A 26,773-nucleotide genomic window follows, 5' to 3' on the forward strand; every position below is an offset into this window, starting at 1 on the left:
CCAACCTGACACCTTTAAACTAAAAGTCTTTGGGGAATCTTTATTGATTGCTGGTGGAGGTGCCAGATTGGGTAAAGAGATGTGTTTCTTTTCATTGGATAACCCTGATAAACACAATATTTTGCAGAATTCATAAATCTGGATTTTACTTTACTTCTCAAAATACTGTCTTAAACCCTTAATGCTTTGTTTAATGGTTTATCTTTTTTCTGGATGAAAATAATGCTGTCACTTCACTTTAATTTAGAGTTGATTAAGCCTGGTTCAAGACATGCCTTTCAACCATTTTGAATAAGTATTCAAATTCATTCAAAACTTTCCCCCTGTGTCTTAGGCTCTTGGAGGGAATATAATGACCGCAAGCCCAATATCGGACCTGAACCCCGTGTTTATGGCAAGTGGAAGCAAACTGACTGTGATATCAAAAGGTGAGCCTGCTTCATCGAAGTGTCACTGAACTCACTTAAACCATCTAGCTTGGGTAGCAAGGGAGAGGGAGGCGGAAAGAAACACTTCAAACAATTTCATAGTATACGCACATCTTATGGCATCCAGCTGTTGTGATAATGAAACAGACCCCCCCATGCCTTTCTATCATTCCGACTGACTCCCTACTCTCAACACAATCTAATCTTCTACCCTCAGGGTTCAATGGCTACCTACCTTGGCTTGTGCACCTGTAATATGTAAACAATCACTGATCATGAAAGGCTTATCTACAACGTGTGTTATATTGACTCTCTATTAATTGAATAGCTTGTCAGGGAAGACATTTCTGCCGATAGAAAGATTCAATCTTTTTTGCAGCGTGGAAGTGATTTACACTTATTGCATGGTCTAGCATCTGGGCAGTGTAACCTAAAGTAGTTTTAAGAAGTTTGAGAAGCAACCTGTAGATAAAAACAAATGAATTATGTGTTAAACAGCTATGAAGATGGGGCAATATACCCCAGAAATCCCCTTTGTTTTGTTTAACACCATCATCAAATCTATAACACGTTAGCCCTTGTTAGATATGTTCAAATTACATCTGACTTCGGGTGGGTAGGTGAAACGATTCTTTCATCTTATCTTCATGCCACATTTTGTATTTTCTTTTATTTGGCTCTCTCTCTCAATGACATGAAATGGATGCCTCTGAAATATTGGAGAAGTGTGGCTCACCGATTAGAGCGGCAGACCCTCAGGCAGAGGTCTGGCCCGGGACCAGGGTTCAATTCCCAACGCGGCAGGGTCTTGGGCTCAATGTCCATGGACTCGATAATTCTCGCCTCGGTGCCTACTCTAATCATGGGTCCCACTCTGCAACTCTGGGCAATAGCTTACTTTATCTCCACAACTGCCCCAACAGCGCTAGGATGCCTGGCTTCAACTTGGGGGTGCCTAGTAGGGGGCATCTCGCAGGGAAAGCCAGGAAGGGTTCCACAGCGGTATACAGCACCAGGATGCCTGAAAGGTGATAGTGCGCTTTACAAGTATACATTACATTACAATATTGCATAAGTGTCTTGGAGAAGTGCAGACACAGCTTTTTTCCTGGTTGCCATTGGATCACAGGGATGTAAATTGTGTGTCTTGCTTGAAGTTCTAAGGCAGAAGCAGGATAGTCTGAACTTAGCAGCACAGGCAAAATGGGTACAGATGGAGACTGATTTTGATGGCCCTACCATGCATGTTGTGTCTCCTATGCTGGATAATGTGTGGATACTGCAAGCGAGTCTCCATTAGTTCCTCCTAAGTTGTCAGCAGAGCTGCCTGTAAAAAAAAGAAGAATATGCTGAGAGCTGTGCCAGCGATGAAGCTCACCATGTCTTTTACCAGCTGAGGTGGCCTTAACAATTATTTTGTTATGATAGTGTCAACATTTGACCTGCATGCATTAAAATAAACATTATTGTCCTCTAGGCATTGCGCTCCTCCCCAATTTACATGAACTTCACTGTTGCAGTAAAACAAAGATTTGTTTTTCATGTTGAGGTTTTTCTCATCCATGGCTTAGCCTACGCAATCTTGACATCAAAACATAATCTGTTAATAACTCATATCCCCATTTGAAACAACCGTCATGCTTAGTATGTGTTGCGGTTACACTCACTTCTATTTGAATTACAGGAATCTGATTGGGCTACAATGTGCACTAATCCAAATACTATGTAGAAGGATCAAAGGACTGTGTTTGTCTTTGAAGAAGACTCTTTCTCCTCTAGGCCATAACCGTGTGATGATTATTTGCATACAAATTTTAAAAACACATCTGTAGCAAAAAAGAGCTATTCCCTGGCCAGAGAATTGCAACAAAAAAATCTTTCTCGGCTAAATCCCTGGCACTGCTTCTGAAACGTCCTTTACAACAATTCCTTCATCTGAGAATATCATCGCACGAGGCATAGAAGACTTTAGCATATATCTGAGGAAATAGGTAGCCGTTTAGTTGGAAATTAAATGCAGTACATGTTTGTAAGTGGGTCTGTAATACATCATGGGACATCCGCACTGGGCTCAGCTATTGCAACCATGTTCAGGACACTTTCATTCAACACAAATTCTGTTACCACTGGTCCAATGAAGACATTTGACTCATCGCCCTGGTGTACATTGTGACGATATGTCGTGGACTATAATAGAGAACATACTCGCCAAAAGGTTTCTTGGTACTCCGGTGAGAGAAGATAATCCCACACTAACACGTTTTAGAAAGGTATACAAAGAAACAGGAGGTCAAGCCTATTGTAGAATCCCATATGGAAGAGAAGGTATGGAGATACAAAAGCAGTTGATCCCAGACAATGTGGCCCTGAATTGAAAAACTGCAGTCTTTCAAAGGGGATTTCCTGAACCGAGAGATAGATCGCAAATAGGTGGATGACTATCAAAGGTGCCTACTCGGGCGGTTATGGCAGATGCATTTACAGATAAATACATGAGGCTTCCTTTGACGCTGTGCAATACTCCGCTGCTTTTTTTGCTAGTTTTAAATTTTACAACTACTAAATGCACACAAAATAATCAATTTCTGAGCTAATACACAAGAGGATATAAAGATTTGGCATAGCCTTGGCAGGAACCACACTTACAAATTGTCTCTACTGACTTCCTCAGTGGAGTTACAGAACTTCCATCAAGATCATGTGGCATGGGCATTGGTTAATTATTTTCCTAACCTCTCACCCTCCCATTTTCCATAGATGGGATTCTATGGCATGTTCCATTATTGGGCAGCATTATAAGAAGTTAGAATCCAAAAAAGTAGTATAAGTATATGATCAGCAATCCACCAATTATAGAGGTGGTCAAATTTTCGTTTTTATTATGGTCTTCAATAGATCATGTTTTACATTGTACAAATGACCGTAGATGATGTAGAAATATATATGGCAAAAGTCATATGTAGACAAAACTATCAATATAATACTGCAGCCAGATGTAGATACGATGAAAGACTTCTTACAGGACAATATATGATCCTGCGACCAGATGTAGATACACTAGAAGACTGCTTTAATTACAATACAACCAACAGATTTTTCGTCTTCCAGACCTTTTCAACTCTTGTATTTGTCAGAAGCAGCTTATCAAGAGAAGTAGTTATTGTTAAATTGTCAGTTGCAAAACTTTGTGTACTTATGATGAGGTCAACTGATAAGTAGGTGGTTGCCGTAATTCAGCGAGTGTTCGACAAACATGCAGTTACAAGGTCACAGCCATTACTGATCCTGTCTTGGCATCAATGAATGCAGCATTACGTAAAGGGTTCAAAGTCTCTGTTTACACTGCAGTTCACCTTTTACTAGGTGCTTGAGGTGCAAACGAGGACAGTGTGCCCTATTACAGATAATGTTAAACAAACAAAGGGGTTGGGGTCATTAAAGTCAGTCAGGCAGAAAAGTAACCAACACCAACTGTGCCAAAACTGACTGCTCCTTTAGAGTTAGATTCATTCATGGCCTCTTTAACCAATAAAGACGGTCACCATTTATTTTCAATTTTTTATATAAAAAAGTCATACAAAATGCTATACTTAAATGTTGTATGCAAAGAAACAAATACAACATTGAATCACACACAATAATATTATTTTGCCCACCCACCAGCCAAAACAAATCACAATATTACAGTGGATACAAAAAGAAAATCACAAGCAAAGTTGAAAAATAATACAAAACGGAAATAACATTACAAGAACTACAGTAAAAAATGGCAGTTCTTATTTTTCAGAAATTCAGACCAGGAGCATAGAATGATTAACAAATATAATCATAAACACAATAGTTTAAATGAATACTTGTTGCACTGTTATCAATGCACAGTGCACCTCCAGAAAAACTTCTGAAGCCAGGTTACTAATTTATGTAAAAGTAAAAAACTCTTGGTAGTTTCCTGGTACACAGTATTACTCCTTACTCAAATTTTTTTTTTTCACAACATAGTAGGTGCACGAGTGATGGTCAACGCGTTTCGAACCCACTACATCGTCTTTTCAGGGGTTCTCCTCAGGACATAGAACTGATATCCACTATACAACAAAACACAAAAAATCCAATACATCAACATCATAATGCTTAATAAAATGAGGGTTCAAGTAGCGCATCATCAAAAACACCATTACCTCATATGATTGAGATTATTAGCACCACTGTGCTAACGAAGACTTGGTTTCTGAAATGAAAAGGATAAATTAGATATCAAAAAGATGCCTACTATACCACCTTCACAAGTACTACCTATATCGACCACTTCCAAAACCAGACCTCTATGAGTATATACTCACAGGCAATAGTGACTGACAGCCCAACTCTGTAAAGCGATCATCCAATTCAATGCCGACCCGTTAAAGACAACAAAAGAACAATATACAAACAAATAAGTGAATTAAACACCAGCTATTTAATGTTCGCACAAACTTCTAGCCGACATAGCAGTGTGCAAGCCGTAACATATGTGGTTTGAATGGCATTGAGAGGAAAGTGGAGAGGGACGTTGATTTGAGCCACTATTTAGACCAATTCATGCAACTGCTAGCTCATGCTTGGAGCAAAGGCAGTGTGGGGCGATATAAGCAAACCACTTAAGGAACCATAGCAACGACAGACAAGTGTTTTTTTTAAATTACTCAAATACTTTCAATTGGGTACTATGCTATTAAGACTAAAGACATAGGCAGTTAGAGTAGATACTAGGACTGCCCCGCTAACAATGGTTCTCCTCTTGGATCAGCAAAAAAATGTACTTTAATTGTGTTCTTCGTAGCCATGCACAGTATCTCATTGCGGCGCACTCGCTGCTCAAAGGAAGTCAGCGGCCGGATGTCTGAATTCAGACACTGCCTATCTATACCCCTTTGTAGTGCTCCAAGGAATTCTGGGACATGTGGTCTTCAAGTCCACAAATGATTATACTGTAAAAATGTAATACTCCAAACACAAAAGGCATGACTTGGAAAGTGATGGAAAATTATGCGAGGGGACGACACATCTTAATGAAGTTGAAAAAAATGAATCACAATCAGTAGATTTACATCACAGACAAATTATTTTGAAACTTCCAGTATGGCAACAGGAATAAGATGCGAGGCGCGTGGGAGCCATTGGTGTGTGCTCCGGAGGCGCGGTAGCCTACGATTTAATGAACCTAATCGGTCTTAGATCAGGGTACAAGATACCGGAGTGTTCAAATGGCACAAGGGCCTAATTAAGTCGTCCTAGTGGCAGTGTGAGAGTAATCTACTTCCGTTGTTGCGGGAAGACGGAATCAAATTACCCTCGCACCTCCGGAGCACACACCGGTGGCTCCCACCGCTCCTCGCATCTTATTCCTGTTGCCATTCTGGAAGTTTCATACTTCCCGCCACACGGACGTGGCACAATCCGGATCCCGCTCTCCTAGTAGTTTAAGGCATTAATACACTGGCATGCTAATTTAAATGTCCTGATGATTATCCAAGCATTGTTCAAATGGATCGAAACGCCGTCGACACCATAAAACACCTTATACAATGTCTGCAATAACAGCATTGAGCATGTAAAGGTGTCTCTTGTGATTTGTTTACTATATATGTTTAATTCATGCATTAACAAACCGTGAGCTTTGCCTGAGCCTCCCTTGAATGTTCCCTGTATGTCTGTCTTTTGATTCAGTAGTAGGATGCAGGCTTGTGTCCCACTTTAAGTATGTGTTTTTGTGTACATTTCGTATAATTTTTGTCATTAAATATCAAACTTTTATAACAAAACAGTGGAGAAAGGGTCAAAGGGGTGTTTAAAGACCTGCCTAGGTTGTACCCCCTATCCATAACTTTAATCACAAAGAAACCTACGGGTCTCACACAGAGGGATGCACGGAAACCTCAATCCAGTGGAAACTAAATGGATATAGCAATGATAGGAGTGAGATAAACAATACTGAACAGAAGAGATGTCAGTGATTGTGAATAGAACCCGCTCAGTTCATAGGATACCCATCAAAGCATTGCATGATCAATTCTATCATCTGGTCACCCCACAGCGGTAATAAGTCTCTGGATCATTGAGACCAAGTCTTACCCTGTAAGAGAGCGGGGTCACTACCCACAAGCACTGTTTGACCAGTTGAAGATGAGCAGACGGGTAGAAGTGCAGTGCAAAAAAGAAAAATGTGGTGAGTTTAAAATAGGATAGAGAACAGAAAAAAGAGCAATTTTATTGAGAACATGCCCTCTTCCTAATTAAAAACAATTAGAACAATGCAAGAGTGCAGTGTGGATCAATTTACTGCATTATGGCCAACATTTTTCAGCCTCAATAGGGAAGACCCAAGGCTTTCTTCAGGGCCTCTGTTCAAAACATTGCTACTGCAAAGTGTCAAATCAAATTAACAATAAATGAACCTTATGATAACGTGTACAATAAATAAAAGGATACAATAGATTAGTTACTGCTCCTCCGTGTAAGTGGATCCTAAACGTGATCTACAACAACACAAACAATAACATAAAACCACTGTTCAAAAAGGGGGTTAAATATATCACTCCGTGCTTAGTAACTTGAATATAATAACTCACTCACCCAGCTATACCGGGGAAAGGACCTCACCTCGCCTGGACTCAAACTCAGGATTAAATGAGGCCACGCTCTAAGAGAAATAAGGAAACACATACTTTTTTTTTTTTTTTTTTTTTCTTTTTTTAAAACCTTTATTGAAATCAAAAGGGAGAGACAAGTCAAGGCCTACAACCCAGCCGGCCGGCCGCAATGTACAAAACAATCAGGAGTCATCAGGCAAATATCACATAATCAATCAATACAAAGCAGAGGCCGTATAATCATAAAAGGGGGGAGAAAAAATTCAGGAACCAAAGGGCTAAAACACAGGAGTAAATAAGGCTTAATTTTATAATAAGGGGAGAAGACATATGACAGGCGCACTTTCAATACGGAGGCATCCGATATCCCGTAATCAACTGCAACATTAATAAGGGGGCATGGGGCCAGAAGATCGGGGGGGATAATACAATGCATTCAAGAAATCAGGATATGTGAGACACAATCAGCCCCTGAGCATTCTTCTCGTAACATGCCCGCCACCCAAGACACCACCAAGCCAGAACAGAGGGATCGGAAAGACAATAAACCAAAACCAGCTCGTCATAATAACTTCTAGGACACCGAGAGGAAAAAGGGGGGGGGGGACGAGGTAGGGAAGGGGAGGGGGAAGGGAAGGGAAAACGGAGGGAAGACAAAATAAGACAATAAAAAGGGAAATAAAGAAATAAGAAAAACGAAAGGAAGAAGACACGCCGACCCAGACCCCCCGTGGCAGGAAGACAGGAGACAAAAGGAGTAGCGGCCCAAGTGGGGGTATGGCGATCGGGGAGAAAGACAGCCGAAACCTATCAGGAGGATTAACGACGCCACACCCCCCACCCGAAACACACCAGAGGAGGTCAGGACAGACGCGGCCTCACGAAAAAGAGATAGAAAAGGGCCATAGAACCAGAGGACAAACAAAAAATAGTACCCAACCCACCCGTCCCACCCTGCACCCCTGTAGAAGGCTATGGCCTACCCTTCAGACAGCGTGGCTGTCGCCCTAAACCAGAACCCGAAATATAGCGAGAAGTAAGAAAGAAGAACGAGACAAAAAAAAACAAAAAAAAAAAAAACAACAAAAGCGAAGAAAAAAGGACAGGAGGGAGGAGCAGAATAACTATAATCCGAACGGGCGGCCGCAGCCCTCCGCCCAACCAGAAAAGCACATTCAAAAACAGACCAGGACGACACCCCATCACGCGCTATAAAACATTGAGAGTAGGGGACCGCCCACCTTTCTACGATTAAAAACAATGATGCTACTAAATCGTATACCGGGAATCAAACAGAAGTCGTACATTTCACCCCCAACCCTTTCGAGCGACAAACCCCACCCACCACATGGCAATGTAAAACCACATACTAAATACGAAATCAGCATATAGTCGATGGAATGGTGACTAACATAGCTACGTGGGGGGTAGATAGATCCACAAGGGAGCAATAGTCCGAACCGAAAGTGTAGATGCATCAACAATCGCAGCACGATCAGTGTGAAACAGGAGTTCAGTTGCGCCACTGGATCGGGCGAGGTGGCCCCAATTATAGACACAGGCAAAGTCGTCGAAGCAAGCACAGGAGGCAGTCCACCAATAGTTTCAGGCAACAATGTCGAACATGGTCGCAGTACAGCATCCAAGTCCCCGGGGTCCGAACCATGAACCATGAAAAGCAGGGTGCCCCAAAGTCACCGGCGCACTACACGATCTTCGATCAGTGGCGGAGACACTCAAGTCAATCGAGAGGGGCGAGGCAATGAAGTCATCGAAACAAGAGGGCGACAAGAAGAAATGGCCGCCCAAAATGGCGACAGATCGTGGCGGACCCACCGAGACTCCCAGGGCCAGGGAAGCGTGTAGGGATCTTAGGGCTTCCAGGATATCTCTGACCGTCGGCTCACGTCCACCAGATCCGCTCCCCACACGATTAGGCAACACGGGCCCGCCGCCACAGGGTGATTCTCGTTCCAGAGGGTCGGCCGCCATTTCGTGAATCAGCCCAATCGCCGCCCACCAAGACCCCCGGAAATAACAGTTCGCAAATGTAGGACTTTACAAGCTCCGGCGGTCCCAGCAAGGGCGGCCTCGATGCCAAAAGGATATCCGCCCAAAACGGGTCTCCGCCAGCACCAGCCCCGGTGCCCCAAACAAGCAGAGTCCGGGCCCCGAGGACCAGGGCCGCCGGACCAAGCAGCGGCGGAGGGAGACCCCTTCACAGAATCAGGTCCCGGGGCCTCTCACCCACGTCGGCCGCGCGGCCACCAGGGCAGGCCCGGGTCAGGATCGCCGGGCTCTTCGCACATCGGCTCCCAACACTGGTTCTCGCTCTCGGCCGGGGCCGAGAGCCGTCGGATCCCGCCGGCCAGGTCCCGGTCCAAGTCTCGCAGAGGCCCCGATCCCTCGGAGGCCACAACTCCGGAGCCACTGCACACCGAGACCCCGGGGTCGGATGGTAAGTACGAACAAGCCGTTATGTTTCAATGCCCCAAAAGATGTGTCGTCCTCGGACAGGATAGAAGACAGGATAGTCAATCAGGACGGAGGGCTGCGGGAGCCGAGCTAAAGGGCGACCATCACGGCCGCGAGCTAGGCTCCTCCCTCAGGAAACACATACTTGAATGGCAGCGGGTGAACAAACCTATTCTACTCCAACTGGCATTCTACCAACTGGCATTTCTGTGATCCTTGCTTCAAATATCTTTGCTAACCGTGCACTTTGAACTCACAAAAAGGCTCAACCTTCAAAGATAATCTCTAGCAACATACTCGTCTGGTGATAATGCAGAAATACGAGCAGCTTATCTCAGCAACAAAGTCTCATAAAGGGGCTTTCAGTTTTAAAGACAGGCAAGATTGATCAAAAGCGGGCTGTTTAGTTACTCAACCTCACCTCTCTGTCGTTACCTCGAGCAGATCCCAAGTTCGGGGGAGGCAACGCTCGGGGAGGCTGAGATGTTTTTATGCTTTGAACGTGACCACGCCTATCAACATACCAGCTTCGTGGAGTGAGGCGTGACGAATAGAAAACCTATGTGTTGCCATTAAAGTAAACTTAATTAGCTGATGGTAGATGCCATTTCTGAGGAAAACTAATTAATTCTTTCTAAAACGGCGTCTTACCTCCCTTGTCCGTGTATTCAGGAGGAGCAAACACCAGCGCGTAGTGAATCTCGCTAGCGCGTAGTCTCGCGGTAACTCGGGACTACAGTATGACGTCAGCCTCGTACTCGCTGTAGTTCTATGTGAGACAAGGGCGTCCGTCCCGCGTATGTTAGTTGCACGCCGCTCTATGTATTCACTTATTATTTCTGTGAATTTAAAGCGAGTATGTAAATAGAGTGCTCTACTAGAATTAGCTGCAACCCAAGAAGCTCTCTCCAGTCCAGAACAATAGTGGGAAATAAATACTGGATAATAAATTCTTGGATTACAACATCCAACATATAGACTACTATTTAGAGGGAAGGGCCATGGTAGTGCACTGAATGTAAATTTATGAATATCTTATCATCAAATTAACTGTTATTCATATGAGATCCAAACAGGGTAATATAGATGTTAGTGTGAGCTTAAAGGGCAGTCCAGGGTATTTCATCATTAAGCCCATGGCTATCCAAGCGTAATCGGTAAATCCATTTTTGTTCCTTTGCGAAAAGGAACTTGGTCACATCCCCAATATGAGCTGGGATGTGTGGCTTTTCCAAAACTGTCCAACTAAAATCTGTTTCCTTATGTTTTTGTTCTAGGAAATGTTTAGTCAATTTAGACACACTTTTTTTGCACTTAAAAGAGCTCTTATGTTCTAACATATGTGTCCGTATCTTTCGGGTTGTCATCCCGATATGTCTCTCATTGCACGGGCAGGTCATTAGATAGATGACATTGGAACTGTTACAGTTCGAGAAATGTTTGAGCAGCCATGGGCGACCTGTCCCTATGTCAATTTGAGTTGTTCTACATGTTTGTGCACACATGGAACAACCCCCACACGGGTGGTGTCCCTGTACACGTGGTAGGTCCCATAGGGTATCACTGGAGTCTTTTAATTTCTCTCGGGGGCGGGTATGTACTAAGCAGTCACGCAAATTCCTCGAGCGCTTGAAAGCAAACAGTGGTTGCTCTATTTTCTAATTGGTGCAATTGAGAATCCGCCAATGACGTCTTATGATCTTCTGAATTAGATTAGATTTGGTGCTGAAAGTGCTTACAAAAGTCAATCTTGTCAGCGGTGGCTTATCAATACTGGGCTCCAAAAGGGCATCGCAGTTGTTATTGCTTGCACGCTTCAGGGAGCGTCTGATTAAAGATTTTGGATAGTGTCTAGCTTGTAGTTGGCTGGTGAGATTAGCCGCGTGTCTCATATAGGACTCAGTGGTTGAACAGTTCCTTCGGACCCGAAGGAACTGACCATAGGGTAAGTTCTAGCGTAGTGACTTAGGGTGTTGACTTTCATACAGCAGGAGTGAATTCCTAGCCATAGGCTTGCGGAATAATTCACTTTGTAGACCATTAGGAGTGACAAATATAGAGAGATCCAAAAAGGTTATTCTCTCCTTGTTCATTTCAATTGTAAACCGTAAGAACCTGTTACGGGTATTAAGCCATTCATGGAAGAGTACTGACGAATCCTCCTTACCACGCCATACCATTAAAATATCATCGATATATCGTTTGTAACAAATTATTGATGACAAAAATTGATTACTGGGTGCCAGTATTTGTTCCTGTTCGAATGAATGAACGTACAGGTTCGCCAGGCTCGGCGCAAAAATGCTGCCCATACTCGTGCCCGAGATTTGTAGGTACAGTTTGTCCTCATACCTAAAAAAGTTCTCCTTCATTACAATTCTTGCTAATGCAATAATGAAGGGAAAAGGGGTGATGGTATCCAAATCAGTCACACCCAGGATGGAACACATGATGTCTAAAGTCTCATCCTGGGGGATAGAAGTATATAGAGATTCAACATCCAAGGAGACAAGTAAATCTGTCTCCTGGTTGTATTCAATCTCTGGGATAAGTCGTAAGACATCTTTAGTGTCTTTAAGGTAGGTGGGCATGGTATGCACTATCGGTCTCAAAAAATGATCAACAAACTCAGACAGTGGCTCTAGGACTGAACACTGCCCAGAGATAATGGGCCTACCAGGAGGAGGTCTCTGGACTTTATGTACCTTAGGTAAGGTATAGAAATAAGGTACTACTGGGTTCTTGGCCTGTAAAAATTGTGATTCTGATGAGGTGATCCATCCTTCTGTTAGGGCTTCTTCTACTAGTGTTTGAATCTCACTCATCAGCCTTTTCGTGGGATCTGTTGTCAGAGGTTGGTAAGCCCTTCTGTCGCTTAGCTGGCGCAGGCATTCAGTTCTTTAAGTATCTGCATCCTGTACCACAATGGATCCCCCTTTGTCAGCAGATTTTATCACTATAGAAGGATCCTGTGCCAACACTTGTAATGCCCGATTTTCTTGTCTTGAAAGATTACAGTAATCATTCTTTTTGGTGTCCCAAATATTCTCTATTTCGTCCTTTACTGCTCTCTCAAAAGTAGCAATCTGTGAGGGAACAGTATGGATAGGAGGTAAAAAAGTGGATTTGGGTCTAAGACCAGTATTTTTATCTGATCCATCACTCTCTACAGGTGCTTTGTCCTTGAAAAAGTAGTGTAGCCTAAGCTTCCTAAAAAACTGTGCGAGTTCGATTTGCATCCTAAACGGATCCCCATTATCGGATGTAACAAACCCTAAGCCTTTATTCAATACCTGTTCTTCTATTGGTGACAGTGCTCTCTTGCTTAAATTAATTACAAGGCTAGGTTCCGATTCTTTTAAGATTGTGGGGCATTCCTCGCTGTTTGGCTGCGGGTCCCTGTGTGTGGGCCGGTGGAATCTTCCCAATGAACCTGTGTTTGTTGGCCTCTTCTTTTGCCCCGTGATCTGCGGGGACCAACACCTAAAAAAGGCTGATTGCTAAAGTTCTGATAACCTGGGAAAGGCCCCATTGAAGGTTGGAAGGGATAAGGAAAAGGAGGTGGGGGGGCCCCAAGGTGATGGTTGCCACCACGGTTGCCCGGGTCCTGATTGTTGGCCCCTAAAGTTCTGATAACCACGGGATCTGCCTCGACCTCTGTTGGTATACGGTTGAGGATTTGTCGAATCAGGGTCACTATCTGGATCTGTGCTCGATCCTGAATAATCAATCAATCAATCAATCAAAGCATTTATATAGCGTGCTACTCACCCGGAGGGTCTCAAGGCGCTGGGGGGAGGGGGTCCGCTACTGCTCGAACAGCCAGGTCTTGAGCTGCTTCCTGAAGGCGAGGTGGTCCTGGGTCAGGCGGAGGTGGGTCGGAAGGGAGTTCCAAGTCTTGGCGGCCAGGTGGGAGAAGGACCTTCCTCCTCCTGTGGTGGCTCTTCGGATGCGGGGGACGGCGGCGAGGGCGTGGTTGGTCGATCGAAGCTGGCGTTTGGGAACGTAGAAGTTGAGGCGGCTGTTGAGGTATCCTGGGCCTTGGTTGTGTAGGGCTTTGTGTGCGTGGGTGAGGATAGTTAGATCCATATCTCTTGCCACTGTTCCTGAACTCAGGGGCCTTGTAAGAGTCACTTGTGTATGGGCACACAACGTCTAGTTTGAACTTAGCAAGATCTTTTTTAACCTTGTCAATTTTCGTTTGCAGTATGTGATCAAAGAAGTCCTTGTTACTTTTATCTGACTCCTCTTTCTGTTTTTTGAAAATAGTTGTAGTGGACACCGTGGTTTTGATTTGTGCCTCCAATACCTGAATTTCTATCAATATGGTGTCTGAGATCCTCTTGGCGGTGCTTATGATAAGAATAAGCCAGTCACGCGTGCACCGCCAAGCGATCAAAGACCAATCCTTCAGGAAAATTTTATCTGTTAGAAAGAGACGTGGGGCATTGGTTACAATCAGGGCGGGTGGTGCACAGCTTGCCCTCATGTATTCTGCCATCACAATGCCGTGTGCCTGTGTGCGGGAATGTGATTTTTTAAGTGTCAAGGCTTTTGTCCAGTCGTCTGCTATGCCTACCGCAGGTGCTGGTAGAGTTTCCTAAATGCTAGGCATGTTATCCAAAATCGATTGAAAGACGGAGTCGTCATATGCCAAACCGCTCCGTTCTGCCATTTCTAAAATTAGCCTGTACGAGATCTCTCTCAAGGGAACCGAAAGGAATAGAAAGAAAACACGGAAGAAAAGAGAGGATTTACCAAAAACAAAATATTTTGGTGTAGAACTACCTATAAATGTAGTTAATAAATGACCCGCAGCCGACAGCTGCTCAAATAATTATAACAAAACAGTGGAGAAAGGGTCAAAGGGGTGTTTAAAGACCTGCCTAGGTTGTACCCCCTATCCATAACTTTAATCACAAAGAAACCTAGGGGTCTCAAACAGAGGGATGCACGGAAACCTCAATCCAGTGGAAACTAAATGGATATAGCAATGATAGGAGTGAGCTAAACAATACTGAACAGAAGAGATGTCAGTGATTGTGAATAGAACCCGCTCAGTTCATAGGATACCCATCAAAGCATTGCATGATCAATTCTATCATCTGGTCACCCCACAGCGGTAATAAGTCTCTGGATCATTGAGACCAAGTCTTACCCTGTAAGAGAGCGGGGTCACTACCCACAAGCACTGTTTGACCAGTTGAAGATGAGCAGACGGGTAGAAGTGCAGTGCAAAAAAGAAAAATGTGGTGAGTTTAAAATAGGATAGAGAACAGAAAAAAGAGCAATTTTATTGAGAACATGCCCTCTTCCTAATTAAAAACAATTAGAACAGTGCAAGAGTGCAGTGTGGAACAATTTACTGCATTATGGCCAACATGTTTCAGCCTCAATGGGGAAGACCCAAGGCTTTCTTCAGGGCCTCTGTTCAAAACATTGCTACTGCAAAGTGTCAAATCAAATTAACAATAAATGAACCTTATGATAACGTGTACAATAAATAAAAGGATACAATAGATTAGTTACTGCTCCTCCGTGTAAGTGGATCCTAAACGTGATCTACAACAACACAAACAATAACATAAAACCACTGTTCAAAAAGGGGGTTATATATATCACTCCGTGCTTAGTAACTTGAATATAATAACTCACTCACCCAGCTATACCGGGGAAAGGACCTCACCTCGCCTGGACTCAAACTCAGGATTAAATGAGGCCACGCTTTAAGAGAAATAAGGAAACACATACTTGAATGGCAGCGGGTGAACAAACCTATTCTACTCCAACTGGCATTCTATCAACTGGCATTTCTGTGATCCTTGCTTCAAATATCTTTGCTAACCGTGCACTTTGAACTCACAAAAAGGCTCAACCTTCAAAGATAATCTCTAGCAACATGCTTGTCTGGTGATAATGCAGAAATACGAGCAGCTTATCTCAGCAACAAAGTCTCATAAAGGGGCTTTCAGTTTTAAAGACAGGCAAGATTGATCAAAAGCGGGCTGTTTAGTTACTCAACCTCACCTCTCCGTCGTTACCTCGAGCAGATCCCAAGTTCGGGGGAGGCAACGCTCGGGGAGGCTGAGATGTTTTTATGCTTTGAATGTGACCACGCCTATCAAAATACCAGCTCCGTGGAGTGAGGCGTGACAAATAGAAAACCTATGTGTTGCCATTAAAGTAAACTTAATTAGCCGATGGTAGATGCCACTTTTGAGGAAAACTAATTAATTCTTTCTAAAACGGCGTCTTACCTCCCATTTCCGTGTATTCAGGAGGAGCAGACACCAGCGCGTAGTGAATCTCGCTAGCGCGTAGTCTCGCGGTAACTCGGGATTAAATATCAAACCTCTGTCTGGCTGGACAAGTTAACTTAATATACAACTGACTGGGTCTCTATTCATTTGTGTTTGACTATCCCTATTTCCCTAGGGACCACTGTAGTGTAAACTAATAGATTCCCAAGGTCCCTGGCTGACTATTCTTGAGTCCCCTTATTGTTTATAAACCTGATGGTATAACAGCACAAGCTAGCTGTCTTCCAAACGCTCGTTCTTTTTTTAATGCAAACAATGGCTGCTTGAATGATTTATCAATTTGTTCAATCAGATGCCAGTTTTGTCTAAATTTTTTGAACTGGTTAGTCTATGAACAAAATGTGGAAACGCATACCTTGCGTTCTAAAATGTCTTTTGCTGGTCTTTTTCCCATAAAGGGCTCTCTTGGAATCCACCAGGCATGTTTCATTATATTTTGAAACAATTTTTTGGGGTATCCGTGTTCCTTTAATTTGTGCACAAGAATTTCTGCATTCAAGAAGTAATCACTTTTGCCTGAGCAATTCCGTCTTATCTGGAGAAATTGGCCGTATGGCAGATTATCACGTGGATGATGGATAGTATAATGCAGGGCATTGTTCCTATCCGTTGATTTAGCAAACCATGTATTTCTTAATCGGCCATTATTGCCAAAGACCACTACATTAAAAAATGTGATAGATGACTTACTACTTACTGAACACACAGAATTTATATCTACTGATCTGGCATTCAACCATTCAGTAAACAAATTTAAGGTATAATCTTGTCCATCCCAAATGCAAAAAATTTCATCAATAAACCAAAATTAGGGGGGGGGTGTAGGAACCACCTACACAATTCACAACGGCACTCCAGATGGAGAAAACATCTCCTTCAAAGTTCTATGAGGTAATCCAAAAAGTTTGTGAGGAATCACACTTCATAAAATGTTCATCTGAATGATTTTTATTTTGAACGGTCACGTATTCAAATCATAGTGATCTCAGTTCAATATGAGTATAGATTCAACATGTCACATGTAATCCAATTGCACTGTAGATATCCCTATGCATTTCGGGACGGAGTCCCTTCATCAGGGGACATTGGGCAATCTGTGAACGAAAATTCACTGAATCAGGAATAGAGTAAACCAGCACAGAAATGTAATGGCATACAAAAAATCAACACACTCAACTTGTAACCGGGGGTGTGAGAAAATTGAGTAGAATGGTGATAGGACGGCAACTAGGGCACAGGGTGACAATCCCGAATAGTAAATACCAACAGAAAACATAATGTTTGGTGATTGGTCAAAAAGCAAAGGCGAGACATGCATCTAATACGAAAGAATAAAAGTTAGTTTGGCGAAAAGCAATGCAATAGTGATATGAAAGCAAGCACAAGACATGCATCAAGTAGGAGAAAATAAACGTAAGTGCGGGAAAAACAATATCAAAGTGTTGCGAGAGAACGTGAAACGCTGTAACGAAAAAAGCGCAATGCATGCAAACTGATGAATTAAGGCATGGTGCGGGCAAGTGGGTTTACCAAAGTAACAGCGAGAACAATGTGCAGTAAGGGTGATGAGAGTCATACGGACCCGATGGGCTCCGTTAACCCAGTATACCAAGAAAAATGCAGATGGTATTGACTTACCGAAGTGAGCCAAGGCGGCGTGAATCATGCAACAGTGGCGTTTAGGTGCTCCGTGTGTTCGAACGCGGAAGTAAATCGTTTAGGTGGGCGGAGTCATATGAAACAAAGTGAACACAAACAGAGGACGATACGGCGTGGGTGGATGAAAAATAAACAAAGGGCATGGTATAACTAACAGTGACCCGGGGAGAGTAGTACATAAAATCAACCACGAGACGATATTGTGCAAATAAATAGAGAATAACCAAAGAACATAAACGACAGTGACCCGGGGGGGGAGAGTAATACATGAAGTCAAATCAGTTAAAGAACAAGCCTTAATGTATAAAACATGATAATGATGAGTGAAGAGATCGAGAGATATACAGAAAAAAGATAGGACAAAACGATATAGAAAGTGGATCAAGAGAGTAAGAAAGAAATGTGTAAATAGTTACAAGTGGGTAAACAAGTATGAAGATGAGTGTACCACAAAAACAAGAAACATGAAGTAAACGTAATATATGAAAAGAGAGGTTTCAGCATTACAGGAAACAACTATATTCAATACGGTCATTAAGACCTTTTGGCTGGCAGGTATCAAGTCTTTTCATCCAGATCGTTTCTCTTTGTAAGAGTCTTTTTCTGTTGTCGACTCCTGATCTCAGAGGTACAATCTCCAACACAAGGAACCATAGTTGGCTAACGTTATGCTGGTGTGAAGTAAAGTGAGCAGCTAATGGTGCTTTAGTAGTCTTATTCCTTATTGTGCTCTTGTGTTCAGTTAATCGAGTTTTTATTTTTCTCTCAGTTTTCCCTACATAAGGGAGTCCACATGGACATTTGAGTAAGTAGACAACATTTTTGGAGTCGCAAGTAGCATCGGTCAAAAGTTTAATTGGATTGCCTGAAGATGGATGATTTATAATATTGCCTTTAATGATGTGTGACAGTGACTGCAGTTTTGACATGGTCTTGTGCCTGTGAAGTGGGTTGAGGTTTCAGTGGGTCAAGACTCCAAGATGTTCTTGATGTTTTTGGATCTTTGGTATGCAAACAATGGTCGATGGTTAAAAATCCCTTGGAAGTCAGGTTCATGCTGGATCATGTCCCAATTTTTTAGGATGATGTGTTTAATGGCCATACTCCTGGTAGAGTACTTTGACACGAAGACAGATCTTTGTTCACTTGTTCGTTTGATGCATGGAGTCAAAAGATCCTTAGACAAGATGCATGTTTTTGCTGTTTGTAAGATGGACTCAGGGTATGCGCCTTGTATACATCTATACCCCACAACAGAGGTCTTGAAGCACATCATCCTAAAAAATTGGGACATGATCCAGCATGAACCTGACTTCCAAGGGATTTTTAACCATCGACCATTGTTTGCATACCAAAGATCCAAAAACATCAAGAACATCTTGGAGTCTTGACCCACTGAAACCTCAACCCACTTCACAGGCACAAGACCATGTCAAAACTGCAGTCACTGTCACAACATCATTAAAGGCAATATTATAAATCATCCATCTTCAGGCAAACCAATTAAACTTTTGACCAATGCTACTTGCGACTCCAAAAATGTTGTCTACTTACTCAAATGTCCATGTGGACTCCCTTATGTAGGGAAAACTGAGAGAAAAATAAAAACTCGATTAACTGAACACAAGAGCACAATAAGGAATAAGACTACTAAAGCACCATTAGCTGCTCACTTTACTTCACACCAGCATAACGTTAGCCAACTACGGTTCCTTGTGTTGGAGATTGTACCTCTGAGATCAGGCGTCGACAACAGAAAAAGACTCTTACAAAGAGAAACGATCTGGATGAAAAGACTTGATACCTGCCAGCCAAAAGGTCTTAATGACCGTATTGAATATAGTTGTTTCCTGTAATGCTGAAACCTCTCTTTTCATATATTACGTTTACTTCATGTTTCTTGTTTTTGTGGTACACTCATCTTCATACTTGTTTACCCACTTGTAACTATTTACACATTTCTTTCTTACTCTCTTGATCCACTTTCTATATCGTTTTGTCCTATCTTTTTTCTGTATATCTCTCGATCTCTTCACTCATCATTATCATGTTTTCTACATTAAGGCTTGTTCTTTAACTGATTTGACTTCATGTATTACTCTCCCCCCCGGGTCACTGTCGTTTATGTTCTTTGGTTATTCTCTATTTTTTTGCACAATATCGTCTCGTGGTTGATTTTATGTACTACTCTCCCCGGGTCACTGTTAGTTATACCATGCCCTTTGTTTATTTTTCATCCACCCACGCCGTATCGTCCTCTGTTTGTGTTCACTTTGTTTCGTATGACTCCGCCCACCTAAACGATTTACTTCCGCGTTCGAACACACGGAGCACCTAAACGCCACTGTTGCATGATTCACGCCGCCTTGGCTCACTTCGGTAAGTCAATACCATCTGCATTTTTCTTGGTATACTGGGTTAACGGAGCCCGTCGGGTCCGTATGACTCTCATCACCCTTACTGCACATTGTTCTCACTGTTACTTTGGTAAACCCACTTGCCCGCACCATGCCTTAATTCATCAGTTTGCACGCATTGCGCTTTCTTCGTTACAGCGTTTCACGTTCTCTCGCAACACTTTGATATTGTTTTTCCCGCACTTACGTTTATTTTCTCCTACTTGATGCATGTCTTGTCCTTGCTTTCATATCACTATTGCATTGCTTTTCGCCAAACTCACTTTTATTCTTTCGTATTAGATGCATGTCTCGCCTTTGCTTTTTGACCAATCACCAAACATTATGTTTTCTGTTGGTATTTACTAATCGGAATTGTCACCCTGTGCCCTAGTTGCCGTCCTATCACGATTCTACTCCATTTTCTCACACCCCCGGTTACAAGTTGAGTGTGTTGATTTTTTGTATGCCATTACATTTCTGTGTTGGTTTACTCTATTCCTGATTCAGTGAATTTTCGTTCACAGATTGCCCAATGTCCCCTGATGAAGGGACTCCGTCCCGAAATGCATATGGATATCTACAGTGCAATTGGATTACATGTGACATGTTGAATCTATACTCATATTGAACTGAGATCACTATGATTTGAATACGTGACCGTTCAGAATAAAAATCATTCAGATGAACATTTTATGAAGTGTGATTCCTCACAAACTTTTTGGATTACCTCATAGAACTTTGAAGGAGATGTTTTCTCCATCTGGAGTGCCGTTGTGAATTGTGTAGGTGGTTCCTACACCCCCCCCCTAATTGTTGTTTATATTTCTGTGTCCTGATTGGCCCTGAAGGACCCATTCCTTGGCACCCGAAGATATCAAGTTTTCCATTCCATTCACATTATTGAAACCAGCCTGATCCAGTGTGTGCCGCACTACCAACCTTTTGGTTATCAATAAACCAAAACCATTTTCGGATATGATGCACAAATGGATTGTTATCATAGATAACCTTCTCCTCAAATTTGGCCATGAATAACACAGCCAGATCTTTGTGCTGGATATTATACCCAGGAGGAAGAGTTTGAACCACGTCAGATGCAGAGTCCCTGTGATGCCAGGTTTCTGTTAAAAATAGTACATCTGGTTGTTGATCTGCTAAAAATAGGTTCAGTTCAGCAGAGTGTTTAGACAGAGACCTACAGTTTAGAGAGAACGTCTTATACATGTGAAGGGCATGTACCTGTAGCCTCTAGATGTTTATGGAATGTTTAAGTATTGTTTGGCTCCATGTGGGTGTGATTCAACATAAAACGGGTAATACAATTTAAAGTTGTTCTGGGCAGGGGCCCCCCAAATATGCCCTGCCCAGAGCCCTCCAAATCCCTAAGATGTTTCTGATTCCAAGAGTTGAAATTAAAGGCCCTTAGATAGTCATAACCACTGCATTAACGCTTTATCCCTCTGTTATTCTATTTTTATATCTATACAGGTAGCTTCACGTGGGCCCTAGGAAATGCGAGACCTATTGCATTGCAATGCAATAGGTCTCGCATTTGCGAGAGTTTAAGCTATTGGCATTGTAAATGACAATGCCTTTTATTTATCGGTTTTAAAAAACAACACATAAATAAAAGGCATTGTCATTAATAATGCCAATAGATCAAACTCTTGTAAATGTGAGACCTATTGCATTGCAAATGCTTGTTAATACCTGTGATCCAAGACTGGCATACTTAGGGGCTCAGAAAAATCTTCAGGTTCACTTGACTAAAGTCATCAAACAGTCATCTAGTTCTGGCAATACCATGATCAGTGAGTCTCCATAATACTTTTCATTACCACAGGAACCCCAGGGCTTCCACACTAAATTTTAACAGCATTAAACTGGAAGTGGGGTGTGCTTTACTTTTAGAGGTTGTGGTTGAAAAGAGCACATGCCCCTTGGTACATCCTGAGGGCAGTGCAAGCCGTGCTGATGTTGCCAGAGTCGGTGACTGGGACGCCTTTGGGACTGGCCAGGAAGGCTCATATTGGCAGATGTGGCAGAGTGGGCACAAAAAGGACGCTCACACCTAAGAATTTTCCTAATTTGGCTGACACCACAGTTTTCCTGACTGTGTTTGTGTCCACTCCTCTAGTGGCACAAGGAAATGAATACTGTAGTGTTCTAACCACGTCAAAACATTTGGAAGGTTAAAAGGTTGAAAAGGCAAGGTTTTCACCCAAACTGTGCAGCATGCAGTCCTCTTCTCTTAGTCCTCAGTCTGGCTGGGACAGTCACTGGCTCCATCTTTATACCATAATCATGATTTTGACATGGGCTTCGAGCTGGGAGATGACAAGGAGTTAGGAGATCTGATAGGTGTACAGCATTATGGGCCAGTGTTATCTTAAGGATTATAGGGCCCCTGGGAAAGACATACTTTGGGGGCCCCTGTTCAGAAAAACTTTGAATTATATGACCAATTTCCAGCTAATTCAAGCCCACATGATGCCAACAATATTAAAATATACCTTAAATTTTGTTGAAATATGGCTTGTCTTGAATACAAAAAATCCTTTAGGCAACACGTCGAGAGACAGTCAGAAGTAAAGTTTGGCAGAGAAGTTTAGATAACGAAAAGGAAAGACGGAGGTCAAATAGAGAGAAAGTTCACTTTCCCAAGGGGGCCCCTTGGGAGCTGTGGGCCCTAGGTAATTGCCCATTTTGCCCTTGCCTCAAAAATTCTTTGTTATGGACACAGTACGTTCACTGCCTTGGCCTGCTACAGCTTCACAACCTTGGAGAAGAAGGTAAGAGATTGTGTACTTCATGCTAAGAGATTGTGTTAATCCATCGCTTAAATGTCCTAGTAGCAAAAGTGGGAAGGTACCTGGACCACTGGCAGTGCCGGATTAAACCCCATGGAGGCCCCTAGGCTGTCAAAATTCCAGGGCCCCCCTTGCAAATTATCTCCTAATACCCAATGCACCGAATTTTTACAAACTATTTTCATCCGTTGTCGTTGGGCCCCTAAAAGGAGTGGGGCCCATAGACCGAGTGTTATATTCTGGTCATCTCTTTCCCTGCTGCTCAGCCTGTGTGTGTGTGATGTCATTAGAATGGTCGTGTATGCATGGTTTGAATGTGTGGTCAGTTTGAATGAGTGGGGCTGAGCAGCTGGATGCTGCTCCCGGTGGGGCCTTCCTTACTACCAACTATGATTAATAAACCAACTTAAGAATACCTATTATTATTGGATTTACTTATTTTACAAAACACATTTAACTTTGTAACAATGGCGACGAGGGAGAAAGAACTACGTGTGCAGGAACTACATTTGGAACTTGAAACATGGAACTACAAAGATGATTACAAATTAACTGTAAAAAAAAAAAAAAAACTTTAAGAAGACTAGCAACGCTTTTGATGCCCCACCGGTGTCATGTTACATCTGACAGCCTACTGAAGACATCCTTTTAAAGGTATGTTTCGAGCGTTGGACTTTGTGTGCTCTATTTGTTTTAAACTTGCTGATTTATTATCGAGGCCGTCGGTATTTCAGAGTTAGACCGAGCCTCAGTGTGAAACATTGTGTGACTGGTATGCCTGGAAATCCATTGCCATGTGTAACGTGCTGTGCTTTGCCTACAGTAATTTCCAACGGTCGTTTTCTTAAGCAGAAGATCTTTTTCTTGGCTGGCTGAATGCTGAATGATGACGCAACAGAATACTACCACAGTATTGGTGATTCTGTAGAACGCGTCATCTATGGACGCGCGTCAGCGTCATGAGGGGTCAAGTTCACGCAGTGTTTATACGCACGTACGTGCATCATTGGCAACAACTGTCATGGCAAGGTCAGAGAGCGTCGAGATTACGCATGGCTGACTGCTTCAGTTCTTCTTTCATTGTGCTCCTGTCTCCTCAGTTACATCGAGCGGATTTTCCAAGCGTTCTTCATGAGGAAGGTACTGTTTTAATATGCATTTTGACCGAGATGGATTTTGAGACTGACTGCCACAGATCGCTCACCGGAGCTGTTTTCTTCGAATACTTCCAACATTACGTACTGTATTTTTAATTCTGTTCCATCTCCGCCATCTAGTGTCTATTTTTCATCATTGCACTTCTAAAGGAAAATATTATCCATGCGATTTAGACACTGTGGATTCAATTATTTGAATGTCATTTACCTGCCTTGCTGGGGAAGTGGAGCTGTTTAACGTGACAACGGTGACTACTTTTATTGTTTTGGTTTCTTATTTTGAATTATTTGCTAATCACATGTGAATTGGTGATGATATATTTACGGTAGTTTACATGTTGTGTTCAGAGAGACTGATTTAGTTTAATTTTACTGCGTGGAACTGTTTATGTGCTGTGATCTTTGTTCAAGTGCTCCTTTACTGTCATTTTAATGGATTAATTTACGTTTACTGAATTGAGCTACTTATGTACTGAAACCTTTGTTCAGGTGCTCATTTGATGTCTTTAAGTGATGATTTTTTGTGGTCATGTTTTACTATGCAGAGTCGTGGAAGTGTTTGATTTTTCTTTTATGTTAATGAACCACATATGTGCTCAATTTATTTGAGGTGTTCATTCTTTGTTGTGTTTGCTTTAATTGGTTGAGCCATAGAAGTGCGCAATTTGAGTTGGGATGCTCAATTTAATTTATTTCTAGTGATTCTTAGTAGGAGCGTGTGATTCTTCTATATGTTTTGGAACTACTATTGGTAGGTGTTGAGATTTATTTTGCTGTATGTTTTTGATGAACCACTTTTTCTTAGTGCTCTATTCTAATAGAGGAGTTCACATTTTCACTGTGAGGAGTTGTGCAGGGGCTACATTTTTCTTCTATTGTATTGAACCACTTTTAGTGCTCGAAATGTTTTTGAGGTGTTCAATTCTAGTGTAAATTTTCTGCAGATTAGTTTTTCCAGTTTGAATTTTTAGTGTGTATCTTTTGCGGAGCCACATAGGTGCTCATTGATTGAGGTGCTCCATCTGTTTCAGGTTAAATTATATGGGGCTGCAGAGTCCTCAATTCCGTTCATGCTCAGTTTCATACATGATTTATATTGTTGAACCACCTAAGTGCTCTATTCAGTTAGAGGTGTTCAGTTATACAGAGAGCCGCTGGGGAGTTATGTACCTCATGCGGAGTGTTGTAATTTGAGTACATTAAGTTGGGGTGTCATGTACCCTATGCACTAGGAGTTATGCACCGTGTGCTGTGTGTTTTATTTAAGTGTGTTTCGGATAGCGTGTTGGGAAGTTTTGTACCCCTTTGATATGTGTTTTGGGTATACCCCATGCCGTGTGTTCTACCTTATTGTGTTCTATTGTAGACTGTTTTGTGCAGTGTGTTGCTTAACTTAGAACTGCTGTTCCTATCTTTGTTATTCTATTGGGATGCAATTTTATCTAGTTTGTTTCCCTGTTTATTGCTTTTCGTGACAGTCTGGCCAACTGGCATGATTTGTAATATTTAGGATTTTGGTTAGTGATGGGGGATGGTAGTTATGTGAGGTCTAATTTGTCAGATTGAATTGTTATGTGATGTCTTTGGCATTGGTTTTATGAGAGGTGATATAATGCCTCTTTTCACGTTTTGTGCAAGAATTCCTATATTATGCTAAATTGCTATTTCATAATTTTTATTTGTAGTCATTCATTTATTTGTGTTGACTGCTTATTTGAAATCCTGACCTTGTCATCGTCAGGGCATACTGTATTTATTTTCTCTTGCTTTCTTTTGTGTTCATTGTTTTAAAAGAGGGAGATGTGTTATATTCTGGTCATCTCTTTCCCTGCTGCTCAGCCTGTGTGTGTGTGATGTCATTAGAATGTTCGTGTATGCATGGTTTGAATGTGTGGTCCGTTTGAATGAGTGGGGCTGAGCAGCTGGATGCTGCTCCCGGTGGGGCCTTCCTTACTACCAACTATGATTAATAAACCAACTTAAGAATACCTATTATTATTGGAGTTACTTATTTTACAATACACATTTAACTTTGTAACACCGAGGCCTACTTTGCCTATTTGGTAATCCGGAACTGCCACATAGAGGCAGGGACAGGGCACCCTCTTTTTACGGCAGCTGCACTACTTCTTGTCTGTGAGCGAAGTTATCACTGTCGATCTTTTATGTGTCGCGAGGACTTACTGAGCTGCTTTCTGAGCTGTGAGGGAAGAAAGGTCGTAATGTTTTTGCCGTGCTGTGCTTGTTTGGTGTGTGAGGGCAGCTTTACTGTGTGGGAGGACAGCTTAACGGTGTCTGAGGGTTGCTTGCACAGCTGTGTGCGAGGGCAGCTTTACAATGTGGGCAGACAGCTAAACTGTGTCCGAGGGCAGCTTGCACAGCTTTGTGGGAGGGCAGCTTAGACAGCTGTGTGAGGGCAGCTTTACTGTGTGGGAGATCAGATTTACTGTGTAAGAGGGCAGCTTGCAAAGCTGCGAGTGAGTGCAGCTTTACTGTGTGTGAGGGCAGCTTGCACAGCTGTGTGTGAGGGCAGCTTTACTGTGTGGGCAGACATCTTAACTGTGTCTGAGGGCAGCTTGCACAGCTTTGTGTGAGGGCAGCTTACACAGCTGTGTGTGAGTGCAGCTTTACTGTGTGTGAGGGCAGCTTGCACAGCTGTGTGTGAGGGCAGCTTTACTGTGTGGGAGGGCAGCTTGCCCAGCTGTGTGTGAGGGCAGCTTTACTGTGTGTGAGAGCAGCTTTACTGTGTACGAGAGCAGTTTGCACAGCTGTGTGTGAGTGCAGCTTTACAGTGTGGGAGGGCAGCTTGCACAACTGCGGGTGAGTGCAGCTTTACTGTGTGTGAGGGCAGCTTGCACAGCTGTGTGTGAGGGCAACTTTATTGCATGGAAGGGCA

At 42.6% G+C, this 26,773-nt stretch overlaps 1 protein-coding gene across 1 annotated transcript in view; it reads left to right on the forward strand.

Moving 5' to 3' along the window:
* LOC144762934 (xanthine dehydrogenase/oxidase-like) overlaps positions 1 to 26,773 on the forward strand; it is a 575,825-nt gene that overhangs the window by 173,740 nt on the left and 375,312 nt on the right. The window contains exon 12 of the mRNA XM_078648235.1: positions 335 to 428. Coding sequence (XP_078504361.1) covers positions 335 to 428 — 94 coding nt within the window. The remainder of the gene's footprint in view (positions 1 to 334; positions 429 to 26,773) is intronic.

Source organism: Lissotriton helveticus, chromosome 6 (genome assembly GCF_964261635.1).
Source record: "Lissotriton helveticus chromosome 6, aLisHel1.1, whole genome shotgun sequence".
Classification (NCBI taxonomy): Eukaryota; Metazoa; Chordata; class Amphibia; order Caudata; family Salamandridae; genus Lissotriton; species Lissotriton helveticus.